The 22,747-nt window shown below is 45.4% G+C and overlaps 5 protein-coding genes and 1 pseudogene across 7 annotated transcripts in view; 4 read left to right on the top strand and 2 right to left on the bottom strand.

Annotated features, from left to right (window-relative positions):
- LOC128444289 (spatacsin) overlaps positions 1-229 on the top strand; it is a 2,373-nt gene extending 2,144 nt beyond the window's left edge. The window contains exon 8 of the mRNA XM_053426686.1: positions 1-229. This exon is cut by the window's left edge and continues 161 nt beyond it. Within this exon, the coding sequence (XP_053282661.1) occupies positions 1-14 (14 nt within the window). The 3' untranslated portion in view covers positions 15-229.
- Positions 1-12,339, bottom strand: part of LOC128444291 (zinc finger protein 277) — a 49,489-nt gene extending 37,150 nt beyond the window's left edge. The window contains exons 1-3 of one of the 2 annotated variants that reach the window (XM_053426690.1): positions 12,311-12,339; positions 11,639-12,070; positions 11,371-11,441 (exon numbers count right to left, since the gene is read on the bottom strand). In XM_053426690.1, coding sequence (XP_053282665.1) covers positions 11,371-11,441; positions 11,639-11,713 — 146 coding nt within the window. In that variant the 5' untranslated portion in view covers positions 11,714-12,070; positions 12,311-12,339. Of the gene's footprint in view, positions 1-11,370; positions 11,442-11,638; positions 12,206-12,310 lie in introns of those variants that run through there. The other variant, XM_053426689.1, reaches the window with a different exon arrangement.
- Positions 1-22,747, top strand: part of LOC128444271 (NACHT, LRR and PYD domains-containing protein 12-like) — a 330,858-nt gene that overhangs the window by 258,825 nt on the left and 49,286 nt on the right. Inside the window, exon 18 of the mRNA XM_053426645.1 lies at positions 6,555-6,728. Coding sequence (XP_053282620.1) covers positions 6,555-6,728 — 174 coding nt within the window. The remainder of the gene's footprint in view (positions 1-6,554; positions 6,729-22,747) is intronic.
- The window catches only part of LOC128444276 (NLR family CARD domain-containing protein 3-like), a 40,952-nt gene continuing 19,208 nt past the window's right edge, over positions 1,004-22,747 (top strand). Inside the window, exon 1 of one of the 2 annotated variants that reach the window (XM_053426667.1) lies at positions 1,004-1,167. The gene's annotated coding sequence lies outside the window, so the exon portion shown is untranslated. Of the gene's footprint in view, positions 1,168-18,807; positions 18,877-22,747 lie in introns of those variants that run through there. The other variant, XM_053426668.1, reaches the window with a different exon arrangement.
- LOC128444301 (zinc finger protein 277-like) lies at positions 9,713-11,247 on the bottom strand. Its single transcript, XM_053426700.1, has 3 exons — positions 11,172-11,247; positions 10,321-10,887; positions 9,713-10,201 (listed from the first exon to the last, which is right to left on the bottom strand). The coding sequence occupies exons 2-3, from the start codon at positions 10,536-10,538 to the stop codon at positions 10,021-10,023; spliced, it is 399 nt and encodes a 132-aa protein (XP_053282675.1). The 5' UTR covers positions 10,539-10,887; positions 11,172-11,247; the 3' UTR covers positions 9,713-10,020.
- On the top strand, positions 13,552-18,493 carry LOC128444011 (asc-type amino acid transporter 1-like; annotated as a pseudogene).

Raw genomic sequence — 22,747 nt, 5'->3', positions numbered from 1 at the left:
GACTGGCCAGCTGATCCTCTGAGCCACTGGTCTGTCAAAGAAGAACTTTACAAAACTCATTGAGCAAGTTTGTTCTCTTATCTTCTGTGGAGATTAAAATCTGATGCTCTCAGTGAAACATCCCTGTTAGTTAATATTAAAAAGATGAAATGTTACAAGCTGAGAATCAACAGAAAACCTTCATGAAAACTTCTGTGAACATGTAAATTAAAGAGACTTTTTAAACGGCTCTGAATCGAACCTGTTCTTTGACGTCCAGCAGCTTCATGTCCACTGTCCACTTGTATTTGGTTTGTTTGGTTTTTATTAAACTGACTCGTGGACCCGTCGTCTCCAGACGTGAACGGTTCAGGTTGAACGAGGCCGAGCAGGAAGTCCTCCGTCAACTTCATCAACTTGGGATCAGAGCGATCGTCCTGTTTGAGAGAAGATGTGGACATAACTAAGATAGCTCTCTCTCTCTCTCTCTCTGTCTCTCTCTCTCTCTCTTCCCCCCCCCCTCTCTCTCTCTCTCTCCCACCTCTCTCTCTCTCTCTCTCTGCCTCATGTAAACTTGTAGTTGTTCTACATGTATTTATGTATTGCTGATCTACACTGATGAGATCTACACCTCATACTTATTACAGTGGGTGGATTTGCTTGTAAATACCTGGTTTGTGCATCTTATCAGTTCTGACATGTGACTAATAATTAATATTCACGATGATGTATGAATGTGACCTGACGTGGCAGAGTTCTGCAGATGGAGTCACACATTCAGCTCCAACACCAAATATGACAACCTTCAAATCACAGGAGGAAACATGGGTTAGGGTTAGCTTCATGTGAACACAACACACACACACACACACACACACACACACACACACACACACACAGTCACACCCAGAGTCAAGTGTATTCATTTAATTTTCAAGAGTGAACTGGTTCAGCAGGTCAGACTCCATTTTTACCTTGACGAGCAGAAGGAAGGAATGTGAGCAGGTGAGTGTGAACACAACACACATACACACACACACACACACACACACACAGTCACACACACAGTCACACCCAGAGTCATGTGATTTCCAGTACCTGCAGAGAGGGGGAGGAGCCTCCAGTGAAAGTGTTCAGACTGGTTCTCACTTCAAGGAGCAGACGGAGGAGACGTGAAGTCTGAGGCTGGTGAGTGTTCAGCTACATTTATATTATTCATTCATTTTGTTTCACTGTCACTGACTCTGGGTCAGTTTTCTACTTGTGGACTTTAGAGAGAAGAAGATTCAGGATGAACTTCTGTCAGTCAATCAACAGTTGGACTCGACGCTGTGATTGGCTGAGTCCAACACATTAAACCTTCAACTGTCTCAGGTTAAAGAAACACTGAGTTTACTACCTGGCTTCATTGTGTGTGTTTGAGCTCACAGTGTTTTTCCTCTCAGACTGAAGATGAGTGTTTATGAGGAGGAAGAGGACAGAGCAGAGTCTCCAGGGTTCAGCTGTCTGTCTCTGAAGAGTGACATGTCCATGGGAAATCCTCTAAACTTCAGTAATGAACTTGGACCCTCAACCACAAAGTAAGAGACCTGCTACAAACATGTGAAGCTCCAAACTGAATCCTCACAGAATGAACCAGTGAATGATGTGTTCTGAATAAAAACATGTTTGTGTTTGCAGAGGTCAGGACCAGAGACTGAGAGCAGAGTCTCCAGGGTCCAGCTGTCTGTCTCTGAAGAGTGACTGGTCCATGAGAGAACCTCCAGTCTTCAGTAATGAACCTGGACCCTCACCCACAGAGTAAGAGACTGTTTCTACTGGGACCTGCTCTGAAGAGGATCTAGTTTCCTCTAGTGTGGCCCCTGCATTAGGACACAGCTTCATTGAAGTTGGTGACTAATCTCTCAGAATCACTCAAAGACCTCAGGGGTCGGATTTATAACCGTTACGCACAAAACAGGGTCTGAAACGTGCGTACCTCACTTCTCACGCCCAAGTTGGGATTTATAAAAACGAACTTGACGTATATCTAAACAAACTCTGACTGATACGAACGTTTTGCAGACGTGAGGTGATGAACTGAAGCAGATTATTGATCCACTTCATCATTTACATTAAAACCAACAGCTTAGTTTTGCTCGCGCACACAAACCTTTTTATTAAAACATATATAAAACATCTTAAAGCGAATTACGTTCAGATTCGATTTAACAACGGAGCCGAGTCATTAATAGTTTTTAATAATATCTTCTAACACTGTGTGTGCCACAGAGCGCACAGGAGATCACTTAAAAGAAATTAAGAAATTTTCCCAAATAATATCCCAGAGTGGAGGCAAGGATCCACAGATGTTCTAAATAAATAATGCACCGTGACAGTGGTGCGGGGATCTGCGTGATCTCACACATTGTGTTATCCACACATTGTGTTATCCACAGCAGCGGCAGAGTGTCAGTGTGTTTTCTTTATTAGTGACATCACTGCTGTTCCATAAAGTCGCTCTTCACCTCACTCACGAACACCTCGATGTCAGTGTCAGAAAGTTTCACTTCCTCTTCACATCTCTTGATCAGGACTCACGGTGGAAACCCATTGGTCAGGAGCATCATTTAATTATTTAATTGTGTGCGTGCGTACGGTTTTATTAGAATTAGCTTTTGCGTACGCACACTTTTAGTAAGAATCTTACGCAATCCTTTATAAATCCGACCCCAGACCTCCACCAAGAACCAACACGCTCCTTATGAAACCACTTTGAAATCCACTAGAGACTCATTCTGATTTGGATCTGCACCAAATTCCACACACTGGTAAACATCAGTCCTCTGAACTGGTCTGTGAAAGACCCCCCCCCCCTGATCTGGTTTCACAGACCACAACCTTCCACCAAGTTTACTGGTAATCTGTTTATAATCCCACTAACGAACCAACCAACACACAAACATACTGGGTGAAAACAAAACCTCCTTGACAGAAGTGATGACAACCTGTGACTGTGACATGTGAGTTATCAGGACATGTCTTCACAGGGAGAGGAGGAGGAGTCATGTTTCTGAGGAGGAGCAGTCGTCCTGCTGTGCTTCGTGTCAGGACGTCCTGAAGGATCCAGTCTCCACCAGCTGTGGACACTGGTTCTGCAGACAGTGCATCACCTCATACTGGGACCAGTCTGGCTCTTCAGGAGACTCCTCCTGTCCCCAGTGTGGACAAAGATCCAGAACAGGAGCTGGAGGTCAGACAGCCGGTCAGAGCAGCACTGTACATGTGTCTGCTGATGTCTTCACTTCTGACATCAGCACATGTGGTTTTATTTTGTTCCTTCATACAGCATCAACATTTAACATCGTTAGAAAAGCACAAAGTTAAAAAGCTTTTATTTTCTGTAGTTTTTCTGTATCTGATGAAAACAATCAGCAGATTCTCAGATTCTCTGTCTCTCACATTGTTTCTTGTCTTTCAGCAGATCGTGGTCTGCAGGAGGTTTCAGATGAACATCAGCTCAGTGTGAGGAGGAGATGTGAACATGTGACTGAAGGAAGTGATGAAACAGGAAGTAGAACCCTCCTCAACAGGATCTACACTGAGCTCTACATCACAGAGGGACAGAGTGAAGAGGTTAATACTCAACATGAGGTGAGGCAGCTTGAGACGGCTTCCAAGAAGAAGATCCTCCAGGACACTCCCATCAAGGTCCACGACATCTTTAAAGCCTCCACTGACCAGCAGAGCAGCATCAGAGTCGTCCTGACCAACGGAGTCGCTGGCGTTGGAAAAACCTTCTCGGTGCAGAAGTTCACTCTGGACTGGGCAGAGGGTTCAGAGAACCAGGATGTGGGTCTGCTGGCTGTGCTTTCGTTCAGGGAGCTGAACCTGGTGAAGGACCAGCAGCACAGTCTTCTCACGCTGCTCCATGTTTTCCATCCAGCGTTACAGAAGCTCACTGCAGAGACGCTCGCTGTCTGTAAACCTTTGTTCATCTTTGACGGCCTGGATGAAAGCAGACCTTCTCTGGACTTCAACCACAGGGAGCTTGTGTCTGAGGTCACACAGAGGTCATCAGTCAACGTGCTGCTGACAAACCTCATCCGGGGGAATCTGCTTCCCTCGGCTCTCGTCTGGATAACCTCCAGACCTGCGGCGGCCAATCAGATCCCTCCTGCATGTGTTGACAGGGTCACAGAAGTACGAGGCTTCACTGAGGCCCAGAAGGAGGAGTACTTCAGGAGGAGGTTCAGTGATGAAGAGCTGTGCAGCAGAATCATCTCACACATCAAGACGTCCAGGAGCCTCCACATCATGTGTCAAATCCCAGTCTTCTGCTGGATCAGTGCTACAGTTCTGGAGCACATGCTGACCACAGACCAGAGAGGAGAGCTGCCCAAGACCCTGACTGACCTGTACTCACACTTCCTGCTGGTTCAGACAAAGAGGAAGAACAACAAGTACGGTGAGGGACATGAGACGAGTCCACAGCAGCTGACGGAGGCTGACAGGGACGTTCTCCTGAAGCTGGGGAGGCTGGCACTTAAACATCTGGAGGAAGGAAACATCATGTTCTACCAAGAAGACCTGGAGCGGTGTGGTCTTAATGTCACAGAGGCCTCGGTGTACTCAGGAGTTTGTACTGAGATCTTCAAAAGAGAGTGTGTGATCTTCCAGAAATCAGTCTACTGCTTTGTTCATCTGAGCGTTCAGGAGTTTCTGGCTGCAGTCTACATGTTCCACTGTTACACCAAGAGGAACAGAGAAGAACTCAAGAACTTCTTGGGAAAAAATGGGAACACAGACAGAACCTTCTCCCTGGATGACCTCCTGAAGAGAACCATGGAGAAATCCCTCACCAGTACAAATGGTCATCTGGACCTGTTTGTTCGCTTCCTTCACGGCCTCAGTCTGGAGTCCAACCAGAGAGTCTTAGGAGGCCTGCTGGGTCGGACAGAGAACAATCCAAAGATCATCCAGAGAATCATCTACAACCTGAAGGAGATGAAGAGTGATTACATTTCTCCTGACAGAAGCATCAACATCTTCCACTGTCTGACTGAGATGAACGACCACTCAGTTCATCAGCAGATGAAACAGTTCCTGACGTCAGAGAACAGATCAAAGGAGAAACTCTCTGAGATCCACTGCTCAGCTCTGGCCTACATGCTGCAGATGTCAGAGGAGGTTCTGGATGAGTTGGACCTGAAGAAGTTCAACACATCAGTCCAGGGTCGATGGAGACTGATCCCAGCTGTGAGGAACTGCAGGAAGGCTCGGTGAGTCCAGACATGATCAATAACATGTTCAATCAGTGGAGATGAGTCGTTCTTCAAATACACACATACGACCATGTGGGGTGCAAGGGAGGTTATTGTACATTCTGTGTATATATATCTATATAGATATATAGATATCTATATCTATCTGAGCAAGTAGCTAGCACAGTGTGAGGAGACGATCACTGAATCAGTGTTTGTCCTCCACCACCAACCAGTGCAGTGTCCGTCCCTCCAGGTTCCTGACATGTTGACTTAACAACAATATGAGGTCACTGTGACCTTTGACCTTTGACCACTGAAATCTAATCAGTTTGTCTTTGAGTTAAATGTAAAGAAATCCCCTGAAGACAGACTTGAGACATCATGTTCAAGAGGCCATGAACATGTTCTGTGACCTTGACCTTTGACCTCTGACCACCTGATTCTAATGAGTTCCTCTGTTAGTCTGAATGAACGCTTGAACCAAATCTGAAAGGATTCTCTTGAGGAGTTTTTAACAAAGAGGGGATTTACCAGGGTGAGGGTCACATGATCACATTTTGTATGAATGTTGTGTTTTCTGATTTAATTCTCATAGATTTGATATTTTCTTTAATTATAGACTCGGTGGTTGTCGACTCTCAGTGACTCACTGTGAAGTTGTGGCCTCAGCTCTGAAGTCAGACCCCTCACATCTGAGAGAACTGGATCTGAGTCACAACAAGCTGCAGGATTCAGGAGTGAAGCTGCTGTGTTCTGGACTGGAGAGTCCAAACTGTCGACTGGAGACTCTGAGGTCCTTAAATCCTTCTTCACTTTTCAGACTTTCTTTCTTATTGGGTCATTATTTATTTAAATTGTCTCAGTTCTGCTCTGCTCACTGTCCCTCAGTCATCTGTCACTCACCCAGCCTGTCAGTCACGTCCACCTCATCAACTCCATTCACCTGCACTCACCTGCTGCTGATCACTAAGAAAGTGTCAGTAAATAACATGTGGACTGAGGCCGAGCACTCGTCCTCCTCAGGTTTTCAAAATAAGACACATTGTTATTGAAACACATTGGACAGTTGATAAGTATAGAAACAAACAGGAAGTGACATCAGGAGCCATCCCTACTTTAAACAGTGTTTAATTACACAAACCTGCTCAGTGACCAACACACAGAGAAGAAGCTGATGAATGAAACAATGGTCCAACATGTCTGATCTGATATTTATCTTCAGGTCACAGACTGGACTGAGGTCAGCAGCATGTTGAGAGTCTGTGTTGACATGATGACGATCCACAACAACAGGAGGACACATTCTAATATTCATATTTCTTTATCCAGGTTGAAGAGCTGCAGACTGTCAGAGATCAGCTGTTCTTCTCTGGCTTCAGCTCTGAGGTCAAACCCCTCTCATCTGAGAGAACTGGATCTGAGTCGCAACGACCTGCAGGACTCAGGAGTGAAGGAGCTGTGTGGTTTTCTACAGAGTCCAACCTGTCGACTGGAGACTCTGTGGTCAGTTCACTGACTGACTTTTGTAGATCTCATATCTATAAACAGCATTTATACATAATTTATCATTTCATTCTAAATTAACATAATTCCTCTTCATACATAACTTGAATCCATTCATTAATCAATCTGTGACATTTTAAATATTCTGCTACTTGTTAAAACACTGAGTTTAGTTCTGGATTTCCTAAACTGATCTGCAGGACAGAGACCGGGTCCAAATAATCTATTTGTTCTGAATCAGGACTCGTTTTTAGTCCAACTTGTCTGATTTCATATTTATCTTCCATGTTATGAGTCTGTGCTGACATGAATATGTGTTCGTTATTTTCACACATGAACTCAGTTTAATTTACAGTTAAGTTTTATTCTTTATCCAGGTTGAGGCTCTGCAGACTGACAGAGATCAGTTGTTCTTCTCTGGCTTCAGCTCTGAGGTCAAACCCCTCTCATCTGAGAGAACTGGATCTGAGCTTCAACAGCCTGAAGATCTCAGCAGTGAAGGAGCTGTTTGATCTACAGCAGAGTTCAACCTGTCGACTGGAGACTCTGAGGTCAGTAGATGGTTGGAGTCAGTCCACGCTGCTTGCATCAGTATTTTACTAAACACAGTCAGTATCACAGATCCAGGGTCTGTGCTACCAAGCAGGATTTGTGGTTATCAGGTTAACTTCAGGTTTAGTTTTTTCAGTTCTACGAAGCTCGTCCACTTCTTAACCAGGTCAATCACCATGGTAACTTCTGATGACAGCTAACCTGCTCCAGGTTCAGTTGGAGATCAACCAGTATAGAAGCTCCGCCCACTGACCACAGTGACTCTACACTGTTGTGTGGTGCACACTCTCCTTAAAGGGACGGATAAGAGAAGTTTAAATCAACGTCTGGTTGGTTCAGTTGATCTCTAACTCACCCAGAACATCTCAATGTCTCCAGACTCATCCTGTCCCCAAAACACCAGATGACCTCAGCTTCCTGGAGACAGGTCCATGTGTGTGTCCTCAGAGACAGTGTGTGTCCTCAGAGACAGTGTGTGTCCTCAGTCATTGTGACAGTGTGTGTCCTCAGAGACAGTGAGTCAGTGTGTGTCCTCAGAGACAGTGAGACAGTGTGTGTCTTCTTGTCTTCCACTCGTCTTGTTAGTAAACAGCAGATTCAGATCTCGTGGCCTCGAGTTATTTATCTCGTTCACACGTTATTATGTCGTGGTCACGTAATATATTTTTACCAGATGCCACCAGGGGGCGCTGTAACTTACACAAGCTGGACCACAGCTGACAGCCTCACACGAGGGACAGAGACGGTGTCGTCTTCATCTGATCTGAGACAGTTTGTCCTCTCACTTCATCAGTGAAGAACTGATCAGGTGGATCTTTGTCACAGCTCTGAGATCAGTGGGACTGAAGCCTCTCCTCATCACATGGTAACCAGGAGCTCTTTATACAGAGCAGAACCTCTGCTGAGGTCCATCTGTCTCCTCTGGTCCCAGTTTGTCAGAAGCAGATGTTCATCAACACACAGTGAAACATGGCTTCACCTGTAACAGCAGTAAATCCACCTCTCAGGTGTCCACTCTGCACTTTGACATGCAGAGGACACACACTGAGCTCTTAGCGTGTTCATTCCAACACGTGAACATGAAGCAGAGAGGAAGCTGCTCCACCTCTGAACAGGACTGAAGTCCCTGCTGCTCTTTCTACTGGATGAGCTGCATCACTGACTCACAGCTGATGAAGTGAGTCTCTGTGACACTGATGTCTTCTTCTCTCAACAGGTGGAGGACAGTGTGAAGAGGACAGTGTGAAGAGGACAGTGTGTGTGGACGGAGGCTGAGCTGTGTCCTGAGGATCCAGAGGCTGAAGCAGCAGCAGCTTGTGTGTAGTCTCCAATCTACACAACCCCTAATCTGCATGTGTTTGTGAGATGAAGCCGGAGCACCTGGAGAAAACACGGGGAGAACATGCAGACTCCACACAGGAAGACCCCATCTGAACCGGATTCAAACCAGCAACCTTCCTGCCCCGATTGTGTTTATTCACATGAAGATTGTGTTTATTGAAATGACACAACACAAGCAGAATATATAAACCCTCTATAAAGAGTCACATACAGTGTGTTTAAGTTTGTCTTTATTATTGTCCACCTTTGTCCCTCAGTGTGTCTCCATGTGTGTAGAACCACATTCTGTGTATATGTTTGTTTATGATCTTAAAGTTCCTGGATTCACGTCACAAATTGATTTAGTTCAACACAAAGTTCAACACATTGAAATCACTTTGAGTTTAAAATCAGAGTTTTGTCTTTGACACAAAAGATCAAAACTCTGGACTTAAAAATGGGACGTTTTCATTTCTGCATCAGGTGCAGAGCGGTGGTGGCTTTTCTACTTTCGACCTACAGGTGGCGCTGCAGTATAACAGCAGCACATCCCAGTCAAAGCCTATATATTCAGTCTATGAGTCAAACACATGGATCATTTCCTCTGTGACAAACCAGATGTAACCAGAAGAAAAACATCTCAGAGAGAAAAGTTCTGTTTCTACTTGTCTCTGCTTTAATGCTCAATAAACATCCTTCCACCGACTTCACTGGAATCATGACTCAGCTTTTCTTTCCTCTTCAAACAAACTGGTGGAAACATCTCGTCCTTGGTGCAGGTACAAGAACAAAATCACCACTTTGACATAATGGAAACCAGCAGAAGAAAAGTGAATGAGACATTTACAGAATGAAGAAGAGTCGATGAAGAGCAGAGCATCTTTAAGTCTCTGAGGAAACTGTTTAATAAACATTTTACATATTTAATATAAAACTGACCCGAGGACGTTTCATACAAACCCTAACCCACTAATAAGGAAAAGTTTGTGCTCATAATGAAATTCTACATCTGATCAATATGTCTCAATATAAACAGCCTCTCCTGGAACCGGGAAAGTGAAGCAGAACATCACACCAGTGAAGAACCAGTAGAAGACAAACTGACCCTGGACCAGGTTTCAACCTCACGGTTTATTACACAGAATCATATTCATCTCTTTTAGTTTGGTTCTGAATTCTCGTTTGTAAACAGACAAACTTACTGGTTCCACTGGACCCAGTATTATTTGTACTGAAAGTAATACAGTTCTTCTGATGACGATCATCCTCTTTATTGACTGAATGAACATTTGTGTGAAGTAAAGTGTTGAAGTTCACGTTCCGGCTGCGTCGGGTCAGTTTGTCTTTTCACAAAGTGCGAGTGAAGAAGAGTCCAGAAGAAAAGAGGAAGACGTCTTCACTCCGCTGTCTGTCCCTCGTCCTAGCTTCTCTTCTTCAGCAGCTGGTTGAGGACGCTGGTCTGTCTCAGGGCTCTGAGGTTGGACACGTCCTCTGCGATCACCGGGACGTCCTCGCCGTGACTCGTCTCCTCACTTTCAGCCTCGTCACTGTCAGATAACGAACACAAGAGGGCGTCGTTCTCATACGTGGGGAAGTAATACCTGAGGAGAGAAGGACCACAGAGACGTTCACTCCTGAGTTCATGAGGATGAAGGACCAGTGACCCCCCCCCACTGGGAAACAACTGAACCATGAAGACATGAACTGGTGTTGGACGCACTGCGGCTGGTCCCAGGTGGACACGTCTGGCAGCTTCATCACGTGACCTGCAGCCGCGATGTGGCGCAGCACGTCGGCTCTGGAGAGGAACTTCCCCTCGCAGCCGTAGCAGCGGCTCTGGTGGATCTGCCTCCGGATGAAGTTCACCAGTTTGACCTGCTGGTAGAACCTGAGGTCTGAGAGGAGCAGACAGCGAGAGGTGAACACAGAGCGTCTCATCAATATTCAAACGTCTGCATTTCAATCTGCATCGTCTGTGAATCTGTGAATCAAGACTCGAGTTCTGATCCGAGTCTGAAGCTTCACGTGTTTCTCTTCAGTTTCTGTGGATCTGGTTGGTTTTGGTTTCACATTGTGATTTAGGGACTGAAGAGTTTCGTGTCCTGCTTCTCTTCTGACTACACACTGTTGTTGCTTCTCTTGTGTAGAAGAACAAACAGTTGTGTAATCTGTTGAACTGCCTGAAGACAAAGATCTCATGTCACAGATGATGCAGGTTCTGGAGGTTGCTGATGTTTCACTCACTGAGTTCTGTCCTCAGCTTGTGAAGATCGAAGTCGTGTGAGTCCTGAAACAAACAACACAATAACAAAACCCCACAAAGCTTCAGTTGTTGTAAAGCTCATCACACAACAGGAAATCCAATGAAGACCGAGGTGAGGATTTGAGATTCTGATAACAAAACAAACCAAGGTCTCAGTTTCCTTTGAGGTGCGACACATCAAGTCGTGAACAGAATTCAAACCTGCTTCATAATATTCACACATATTTAAGTCCTGGACACGTCAGTGGACTCGGAGCAGAGCGGTTCTGGTTCTGCAGGTGGTTCAGGTTCAGCTCCTCCTGATTTACCTTCATGTGTGTGTAGATCTGCTCCATCGTCTCCGACTGATCATCACAGAACAGACACACAGCCGACGGGGGGTGAGCCTGCCGACCAATCACTGAGGACGACACAGACACAGACTGAAGTGTGTCGCACTCCTCCTCGGAATCTGCTCGTCTTTCTTTTCTACGTGTTCTAACTCTGCCTCCTGATGAAGAGACTCACTCGTCATCATCGTTGTCGACCAGTTCGCGGTCGTCCTCGCTCTGCACCTCCTCCCACGTCTTCCCCAGCTCCTGACACCAGAGGGAACAATCAGAATGTATCTGGTGCTGTGATCAACAGATAACAACTGACACTGATCAAGTGAGAATGTGTCAGTAGCTTTGTGATGATTGAAGATGTGTCTGATTGAAGCAACACAAAGAGACGACAAGGTGCCACAGTGTGAGTTTAACAGAGGAAGAGGACTCTGAGCCTCAGACTGATTCACCAGGTAGTTGATGATGTAGAAGCGGTCGTACTCGCTGTTGCTGGCGTTGATGCGACGATGAGCTTTCTTCCTCATGTGATCTTTCAATGTGGTTTTATCTCTGAACGTCTTCTCACAGTACAAACACTGCAGACTGAGCAGAGGAAGCACAACACAACATTAACACACAAGAAGACAACACTTGATTAAATCTGTTCTAAACTTAACACAATGACCTGACATCTGCAGAGCATCAGCTGTCATTCATGATGTGATCAGTTTCTGATATTGAACAGATGATGAATCAATAATCAAACCCATTGGAACGTGTCTGATTCCTACTTGTCCAGTTTGTTCTGCAGCGTGTCCAGGAACTCGTTGCAGAACACGATGTTGTCCGGGAGTCCGATGCTGAAGGAATGTTCTCGGGCCATGTGGTTCAGCAGAGATGACCTGGAGATGATCAATAAATATAACTGACAGTATATTTATTTAAAATATCTATTACTTGATTATTTTAATATATTCATGTAACATCGGTTCTGCTCTGATGGAAAAAGTAGATACTGGATTTCTTTCCCCTGATTTTCAGAGTAAATCCTGAAATATAACCAATATATTTCATGTTTCATTTGTATTTCTGGTTCATGTTCCATCAGGAGGTGTTTTTATTTAAAGCTTCATGTGAAGAACCTGTTTCCAGCGAACTCGTCGCTGCAGAACATGCAGAGACGCTGGAAGCTGCCGTCGTCTCTCTCCTGCTGCTGCTGCTCCAGCACCTCCTCCTGCCAAGAGAAACCACACTGAGGAAACACCACAGAAGAAGAAGAAGAAGTCCTCCTCCTAAACCAAACCCCGAGGACAGGGAGTGTGTATTTATCCACAGAATCTGATTGGTTGGACTCACCAGTCGTTTCTGTTGGAGCCTCTCTCGGAGGAGTCGGTCTTCTGGAAGAACGTCACACAGCAGGAAGTAGTTCTCTTGTTTCTCTGGAAGAACAAATTGTTTTCAGAGTCGTTTGAAGACAAAGTTTCAGTTAAATTCCAAATTGAGTAAGTACAAATTCTACTTTCCAGTAGAACAAGTACCTGAGAGAGGAGAGGAGCTGAGTCAGCAGCATGAAGCCGTCTCCACTGACTCTCACCAGAGGAACCTCACTGGGTTCTACTTTGATTTAGCTTGTTCTCTCTCGCTCACGTTTCCACCTTTGTCTCCATGAAACAACCAAAGTCTCACAAGACTCATGAGTGAGACGTCTCCTTGAATAATGTGTGATGTTACCAGACTCTTAGCAAAGACCCAGAATAACAGTTTGAGCTTTTTATTGGTGATTAATATATATTAAGTTATCAGAAAACCAGCTTAACTTACTAGCATTGCTAGAAGAGAGCCTGTGACTCAATCATTTCACTGCCAGCGACTGCTTAATGTTATTGTTCATTTGATAATAAAAATCTTGAATCTAACAATATGATGTTAAAATGGAAATGGCTGCTCCCAAAAATGTCTCTTAGAGGGAGGGTACTGGTTTTAAATAATATTGTGGCATCCCAACTGTGGCACCACCTAATGTGTTTAGAACCCCCCCCTGGCCTGCTTTCCACTTTACAGAAGAAAATGGTGGATTTTTTCTGGGGGGGTCTACACTGGGTGCCACAGGGGGTGCTGTTTTTAGCCAGGGAGGAGGGGGGACAGGGCCTCGTCCACCTGGCCAGCCGGACTGCAACTTTTAGAATTCAGTTCATTAAAAAGTACCTCACAGGTCCAGCAGATCTGGTGTGGAGAGATGTGGCCAGCAGCATCCTTAGGCGTGCCAATAACCTGGGGTTGGATGATGCTCTGTTTTTAACAGATTCTAAATTCTTAAAATTAAGTGGGTTGCCTCCTTTTTATCAAGGTGTTTTTAAATCATGGGCCCCTGCAGTCTTCCCGGATGGCCCAGAGGATCCTGGAGCTCTGGACCCAGAGGCTCTCCATACCTGAAAAGGACCTCCTGAGGGTCTACCAGAGGGGGGAAACCACACCAGAAGCTGCAGACCCCTACCCTTAAGTTATCTTGAGCCCAGGCCTGGGAGAAAAGACCGGCCCCCTACTAACTGAGATAAACAAACACAAACTGACAATACACAGAGCGGACAAAGAGACACTATACAGGAACTGTGTAAAAAGCATCCACCAGACCGGACTGAGCAACAGACCCCCCACTGTGTGGTCACGGAGGGGGGGGATCATGGACCCAGCCCACAGTGGAGGATTTTATACAAACCTCCCCTCAAGAAAAGAACAGCGACCTCCAGTGGAGAATTTTACACGGCGCCGTCACTTCCAACGCTTTTATTTCTATTCTTAATCTGAGAAGGTTTTTATCATGGGAGCTGCCTACAACAAAACAGATAAAGATAAGTGGCAGCTCCTGAACCACCTCTCAGGTGAGGCCAAGATGGACATTTACATTAGTAGAAAGAACAGGGTAGAGAACAGGGACGGGCAGGAAGCGGGGGGGGGGGGTAAACCTCTAAAGACTCCGACTCGAGTTCAGTTTTTACACAATGATATCTGATCTCGAGTCTTTTAAAATAATTTGGTGTTTTAATGACATCCTCTGCACCGTCACCAACAATGAGCTGTCCTCTACACACTCTTTAACAGACTGAGGTTTTTTTAACAGCAGCACTTTTGTTTATTTATTTGAATAATAAGTGTTTTTTTTAAAATGAAGAAAATTTCACAAGCACTTAATTTGTAAATAAAGTGCTTGTGAAAAATCAAAAATCTCCAAAACATACACACACTCTGTCTCACACACACACACAAACACTCTCTCTCTCTCTCTCTCACACACACACACACACACACACACACACACACAAGCAGTGAATTCTGAGCTTGTTGTAAATATTAGATTTTGACATTAAATGTAAAGTTTCCCTCGTCTTCATTTCTTGTGTTTTCTCATGCATGATGATTGATTTTTTTGTCTCTGTGCATGGTGTGTGTGTCTGTGTGTGTGTGTGTGTGTGGTCCTCGGTTCAGGAATCTACCTCGTGCCATCTACATTTCCATTTCTTTGGTGACCTTTGTGTACACGCTCACCAACATCGCCTACTTCTCCTCCATGTCGCCCGAGGAGCTGCGACATGGAACACAGGTTGTGTTTCTCCGGAGCCAGAGAGGGTCACCTGCCGAGCCTGCTGGCCATGATCCACTATAAGTACTGCACGCCCATCCCCGCCCTGCTGTGCTGTGTACGTACAGGCTCCGCCCCCTGCTCCCTGTGTCTTTGTGCAGTTTGTTCCTTTGTCGCCTGTTTTCTCTCTCGTTCGTGTAAAAGTCGTTTCGAAACACGTGGATGAATTTAGGACCGAGGTGCCTGACGTCTGTGTGGACTGTGTTTGCAGTGCACTGCCACCATCGTTATTCTCTGCATCGGAGAAACACACAACCTCATCAACTACGTGTCCTTCATCAACTACCTGTCGTACGGCGTCACCATCGCAGGCCTGCTGTACTACTGCTGGAAGAAGCCCAACCTCTACCGACCAATCAAGGTGCAGAGCTACTGTGAGAGGTGACACGTCGCCCACTGCGCCTGGCCACCGGTGAATAAATATCTGTGTGTGTCTGTGTGTGTGTGTGTTGTCTCCAGGTGAACCTGCTGGTTCCTGTGTGTTACCTGATGTTCTGGGCCCTGCTGCTGGGATTCAGTCTCTACTCGGAGCCGGTGGTTTGTGGCGTCGGCCTCGTCATCATGCTCACCGGCGTCCCCGTCTACTTCCTGGGTGTTCACTGGAGAGAAAAACCAAAGTGTATCTACAGCTTCATCGGTGAGTTTCTCAAACACTGGGGACTGGCTGCAGTGTTGGTGCTTAACCCCCCCCCCCCCCCTCCTCCATGTTAGCTGATGGGACTTGACCCTAACAAAGAAAATCAAAGGTTTCATGAAGTGAATTCAGTTTCTTTAAAGACCGGTCCAGTCTCAGTTTGGATTCTCTCAGTGTCCCTCACGTGTCTGATCAGTAACTTGAGACTTGTCTCTTCCTGCAGAGAGGGCGACCTACGTGGGCCAGAGGTTGTGCTTCGTGGTCTTTCCTCAGATCGACCCCATCGAGAACGCCGACCCCTCAGAATGGACTGACCGCTCGTCACGCAGGAGCAGTTTGTCCTAAAACTCTTTTCTGAATACATGAAGATGTTTCCAGTCCAGACACCGGCTCCTGCTCTGGGATCTGCCGGTTTGACCTTTCACCTTCTGAGACTCTTTATTTGTGCTCGGGCCGCCTGCACTTTTTATTTCTTTTCCTCTTTTTTTACTAAGTCGACAAACACAAAAATCTAATGTCGACAGAGCGACACTGTGAAAATGACTTTAATTCCCATTTTGGAGGAATTTGTTCCTCTTGTGTAACACGACTGGACGACGTGTTTTGTGCCTTTAGACCTTTTCACACCAAGTCCACACAGATCCAGAGTCAGGAATCTGAATACAGTCAGAAAACACACGTGTGCATCAGGTCTGGTACAAAATATCCACATGTTTCTAAACCGTGATAAGTTTGATCTACATCTTCTCTTCTGTGTTTCTGACTGAGGAACCAGAGGGAAATGATCTTCTTCAGGATAATGTTTCTAAACGTTTGATTATTTTATTTTCATTTAAAGCTGCTTTCAAACTGAAATGTTCCTTAAATGTTCTGGAGGAACAGACACGTCTGAGTCAGTGTCTCTGGACATGTTCTGGATCTTCTCCTGCAGCCTCCTGGTAACATGTGTGTAACATGTCAGAGTGAGTCCATGTGAGGAACCAGCAGGACAATGTGTGGAAGCTTCCCAGTGAGCGAGTGGACGTGTTGATGAGGTTTCTAACACGTGACGTGAAACGTGAAGAACACAAACATCTCAGGATGAAGAAGAGGAGCCGGACACGTAGAAGACGAAGACGTCCACTTGGAAACACGAGGAGGTTCCAGATCTTCTGGTGATGAGGGCCGACTCCGGTGTGGACGAGCTGTAAACAACAACACTGATCTTTCCACAGCAGAGTTTAAACGTCATGTCTGGCCTCCTGCTGCTCTACAGGCTCCGCCCCTGCTGCTCTACAGGCTCCGCCCCTCGACCAAGGCTCCGCCCCTCGCCTGGATGTTCCCACATGTTCCTGTTTGAACGAGTCGGACCCGACAACCTGCTGCTGCTCTTCAAACACTAACTACACAGAAAGTCCAGACAACATTTACACAGTGCTGGTTTGAAGCAGTCACATGTGATTATTAATATTTTCACACACGTAGTTGTTGTGTGTGGATAAACAGCACAACTTCCTTTACACTTGTGTCCAATGTGTCCCAACGTGTCTCTGAACAGTGTCCCGATGTGGTTCCATCACATTTCGCCCTCAGTGCGTCTGATCATGTTTAAATGAAGCTGTGAACTTCTCCTGAGTTCTGCTGCAGTTTGAATTACTCATAACGATTTTCCTCCAAAAGGAAAATTTGCAAAGTTAATTCTGTATTTCGAATTCAAGTCTTTAACAGACCTGGAGTCAGTGTAAGGATCTGAGAGCTGCAGTGATATCATTTACCTTCTCAGTGTCAGTGACAACTTGACAACAGAACATTCGGCTGAAGATAAATGGAAGTTTTTCCAAATCCTGCAGAGACATGAATCCTTAATAACGGACATGTTCTGTACTGATGATCTGACTTTGTCTCCCCCGTCTTCAAAAACTTCAGATTCATCTTAATGAAGAAAATCCCGACGCGTCCAATCACTGATTTAAAAAGTATTTTCATCGTCTTATCTCCTAGAACCTGGTTCAATAATCCAGAACAAGGATCTGAACCTATGGAGGAATGAACCGTCCTCAGAATCTAAAGTGTCCGATCCTGTGTGTCATGTGACTCCTGGGGATGATGTCATCAGGGGCTCAGTCCAGTTTTAACTGGCTCAGGATGAAGCTACTGGAACAATATGTGTAAAGTGACTTGGTGTGAAAAGGCCTTTACTGGGGAAATGTATATTTAATATTGTTTATTAACTGATTCACCATATTAGACTTTAATATATGTTGCGAGTGCCTTTTGTTGTGTGTTTTGCATTTTGCACTTTGGTCTTCTACACAAGTTGCTCTGGTCAGTAAACAGCCAGGGGGCGCTGTGTGCCCGAGATGGAGTGTGTTAACCGTTAACCCAGTAGCTGTGTGTTCACCTCACCTTCATCTGATCTACTGACTGTGAACACACGTAGACACTTTCTCACAGGTCGTGTTTTTACAAAATAAAAGTCTAATGTTATTAAAGTATGTGACTGAGAGAGAAGCGTCCACATCCTGAATCTGTCTGACCTCTGACCTGTGATTTAACAGACGTGTCACATGACACATGTTGTTTCTAACTGAGCCTGAACACGAGCCCGTCGTCTTAGTCCAGTAATTATTTTAGACTTTTACACTGATCTGATAAATAAAAACGAGGATATGTTCAAACAGATTTGTGTGAGACGTGTTTCAAACCATAGCAGTGGATGTTCCTGCTCAGATGTTTGTGTTTGAATGGAAAACAGGTTTATTGTGAAAGAGTTAAAATCCAAACTCACTTGTTTCAGCACAAAACGTCTCTGGTGTTAATTTGTTCTTCTGATTCGAGCAGTTGAATAAAATCTGTGTCTCAAAACCACGAAGCATTCGAACTGTGTGTAAATCAAAAGTGATTAAAGATGGATGACATGAGGACTCCCAGGACTGAAGCCAGTCGCCCCCTGGTGGCAGACTGCAGGATAGGTCATACACCCCACCTCCTCCATGTTAGCAGATGGGACACGGGCTAAACAAAAACAAAAGAAACTAAATCTGAGTAGAAGTTAAATAAATGTTTGTAAAGATGTTTCAGTCGTTTGTTCAAGTTTCTGATCAGTTTGGTTTGAATCAGTTATTGATGAAAACAAGTGTAGAGGTGATGATTGACAGATGAGACTGACTCCTGTTGGAGACGCTCCCAGTCAGGACTCAGTGTGAAAGTGAAGATCTGGATTCATGATCCCACACCGTCCATTATTAACTAAATACATGATCCTAAGTTTGTTATCCACATCATAACATCACGATAAAACATGAACTGTGAACCAGTTCATCTTCATGGGTATGAACTGGACTTTGAACTGGGTGGAATCAAGAGTGAACTGGTTCAACAGGGTGGAGGAGCATGAGAACAGGGAGCGGTCAGACTCCATTTTCACCTGGACGAGCAGAAGGAAGGAAAGTGAGCAGGTGAGTGTGAACACAACTTTCTGAAAGTTTCACTGTCTCACTCTCACACCTGCTGTTAACATCCGTCTGCTGATCACATGACTCTAAGTTTGTCATTTCACACCTGGTGACAGACGTCATGTGATCGGATCCCAGAGACAGATGTGAACAGCAGGTCTGGATCAAAGAGCCTTCAAAGGACTAATTAACAGAGTTAACTCACAACTTCACTTTTTATCTTCATCTGTTCATCAAGTGTTTAATAACACAACGTGTTTTCACCATCATACGTTACAGCACTGGTCACCAACCAGTCCAGAGTCTTCACTGTGGATCCCAGTAAAGCTCTGGACTCACTGGCTGAGGTGTGAGGAACATCGACCTGCTGAGCCAGGTACACACACACACACACACACACACACACACACACACACACACACACACGTATAACTTCTTACTGGTTTTGTGTGAGTTTTAAAGTGAATATAAAGTTGAAGAGCTTGTGTTTCACCTTCATTTGGGCACAAAGCCATAGAACTGAGTGGAGATACAGAGGCTGCTTCAAGCTGTGACTGATGTGCTCTCAGTGTTACTGTCTATAAAGTTCTGTAATTCATTTCCAGCCTTTATGACGTGAACATGATTCTAGATGTTGAGTTTCTTCTCTTAGTGGCCGGGGGTTGAAGGTCACAGGAACTTTTACAAGCTTGTATTGATTAACTTTAATGTAGTTGATTGGTCTGAGTGTAGATCAGGAAATGCTCAAGAGAGAGAGAGAGAGAGAGAGAGAGAGAGAGAGAGAGAGAGAGAGAGAGAGAGAGAGAGAGAGAGAGAGAGAGAAAGAGAGAGAGAGAGAGATTTTTGAAAACAACTTTATTAGATACTATTGGTTGACACAACACATTGAAACACCTAATAAGTTATTTTAAAATACACGTTTAGCTATGAATAAATAAACAAAATCACACAAGATAATCAGCATAAACAAGTTCTCGATCTGTCACAGAACATAAAACATCTTGAAAACACCACAGATCATTAAAAGAGTCCAGGTCACCTGCTGCTTTATAAAAACTAAAATCAACCAATATTCTGGATTTGATCATGTTGACACAGACAGGGACCGACTCAATGTGGACGTCCTGCTCCACCTTCCTCTTCCTGGTTATATACACAGCCATCTTAGCCTGCCCTAAAACAAAGTTTAAAAGCTGGCTTTTGTGTTTTTGTTTGCGAGTGTATTTAAAACCATAAATAAAACCCTGCTTGTTAAAAACCTCTTTAAAACTGGTAAAAACAGAAACAAATCAGACAGACGGTGACACTCATAAAAACAGTGAAAGAGAGTTTCTGTTACATTACAAAATGTGCATTTGTCTTCCACCGAGTTCTTAATTATTGATAAAAAAGCGTTCACCGCTATGATGCCGTGGAGCAACCTCCACTGGAGGTCTCCATGTCTCTTACTCAGTGGTGGTTTGTAAAGCGACCTCCACTGAGGTCCGGTTTCTTCTTCTGCGGCAAAATAGCTCCTCCTCCGTTCAGTTTTTTAATGTTTAGTGTTTTTACCATTAATCGGTAGAGATTCTTCCCGGAAGCTCCCTCCAGGGAGACCGGGCGAGCAGGCTGCACCAGAGGTCCAGAACAATCCTTAAAATCCAGTGCCAGGAAAGTGGCGGGGAAAGGGTCCTCAGCATTGGGGGAAATGGACCCATCTTTAAAAGAGTTTAAAAGCAAGATGTCCTGATCTGCAAGTCTTGTCCTCCAGTGGCCAAGCAGCCTCTCCGTTGTCCGCTCTGATCGGATTTCAAGTTTGTTGGCCAGCCCTGTGGGGTCTTCCAGTTCAGGACCGGCTAGCTCCACCACCTGGCCCAGCGTAGAGACCCCTGCAGCCTGCAGCAGTCTGGAGAGGGTGCCTTGTGCCCAGCGGGGGGGATCTAGAATGGTCCCGTACATGCTCTTGCAGCAGCCAGTGCAGGGAGTCCCCCTGTAGCCTTCGCTCTTTTTTTAACAGGTACCACACTTTAAAAACACTCTTATAAAAACCAGGAAGAGATGGTGAGACTATCTTGTTATCATTCATTAAAAACAGGCTAAAATCCAGACCCAGGCTGTTAGAATGTTGCAGGATGCACCGGGACAGAGGTCTCCACAGAGCGTCCCTTGGCCCGGTCAGCAATCTCTGTAAGAACTGAAGGCGGAAGGCAGCGCCCCTGCTGGCCAGATGGACCAGGCCCTGCCCCTCCTCCTCTATAGGAAGGAAAAGGACACTCTGTGGGATCCAGTGCATCCTGCCCCAAAAGAAATCTATTAAAACCCGTTGTACCTCTGCCAGGAGAGAAGGTGGAGGATCGACACAGGCCAGCCGGTGCCACAGGGTAGATGAGACCAGGTTGTTTATTATTAAGGTCCGGCCTCTGTATGACATCTTGGGCAACAGCCACTTCCATTTTGTAAGTCTGCCTTTGACATTTTGTAGGACATAATTCCAATTTTTCCTGATGTGGGTCTCATCTCCCAGGAAGACACCGAGGTATTGGAGTCCTCCTTTCTTCCAGGCCAGACCTCCAGGCAGCCTGAGCCGATCCCCCAGCTTCTCTCCAACCATCAGAGCCTCGCTCTTCCCCCAGTTCACCTTTGCAGAAGAGATAAAAACCAAAATCATTTACAGTATCAGATAAAAGATCAATATCTTTTTGTGTGTTCACAAGTATAATGAGATCATCTGCATACACAGATAATTAGAAAGATACACTGCACTGGGGGAAAAACACACCTTTTAAAACCTTCCTTAGCTTATGGAGCAGAGGCTCGATGGCCAGAGAGTACAACATCCCAGAGAGAGAGCAGCCCTGCCTCACCCCTCTCCCAATGTTAAAAGGAGCACTCAGCCCACCATTTATTTTAAGAACAATGTCTGTATAGAACACCCGGATCATGGCTATAAAACCTGGGTTGAACCCAAAAGCAGCCAGAGTCTGCCATAAGTACTGGTGTTCAACCCGGTCAAAAGCCTTTTCCTGGTCTATGGAAATAAGACCAGTCTCTATTGCCAATGAACTGGAGAGGTCCAAAACATCTGGAATCAAAGTGACGTTGTCACTTATGAGTCTGCCGGGTACACAGTAAGTCTGGTCAGGGTGGATGACGGACACCATCACCTCCCTTAGTCTGAGGGCCAGAGCTTTGGACAGGATTTTGTAAACCGTGCACAACAGAGAGACCGGCCTCCAGTTCTTTAACTCTTGAAGGTCTCCCTTCTTCGGCAGCAGGGTGATTACGGCCCTCCTGCAGCTCAGAGGTGGCCTTCCATTCTGTAAACTGTTGTTGACTAGACTACCTCGAGCAGATCCTGTCCTAAGATGTCCCAGAAGGACTTAAAGAAATCAGCAGGAAGGCCGTCTATCCCTGGAGCTTTGCCGCTCTGCAGGCTCATGGTGGCTCTGTGCAGCTCTTCCTTCTTAATGTCTGCAGCTAGCTCCGTGTTGCTGTTCCTGCTAACCTGAGGGAGACCATTCAGAAAACTGCTGTGCACATCTGGATTACTTGACCACTCACTCTTAAAGAGGTCTCTATAGAAACCGGTAGCACACTTCCTGATCTCAGACGAGTCTGAGACTTCAGAGCCGCTACCCGTTCGTAAACAGTGAATGGTCTTCCTTTGTCCATTTTTCTGCTCCAACCAAAAGAAGAACTGGGAGGGGGCCTCCATGTGGGAGATGTTCATAAACCGGGACCTGACCAGAGCCCCCTGTGCTGAGACCCCCAGCAGGTTGGCTATAGCCGACTGTCTGGTCTTGAGGGAATCTAAATGCCCTCGATTTCCTGTAGAAGCTACTAAAAACTGTAATTCTTCTACCTGTCTCTCCAGATCCCTCATTGTCCGGGTTAA

This window comes from Pleuronectes platessa, chromosome 7 (assembly GCF_947347685.1).
Source record: "Pleuronectes platessa chromosome 7, fPlePla1.1, whole genome shotgun sequence".
In the NCBI taxonomy this organism is placed as follows: Eukaryota; Metazoa; Chordata; class Actinopteri; order Pleuronectiformes; family Pleuronectidae; genus Pleuronectes; species Pleuronectes platessa.
This window is presented reverse-complemented; position numbering and strand designations above follow the sequence as displayed.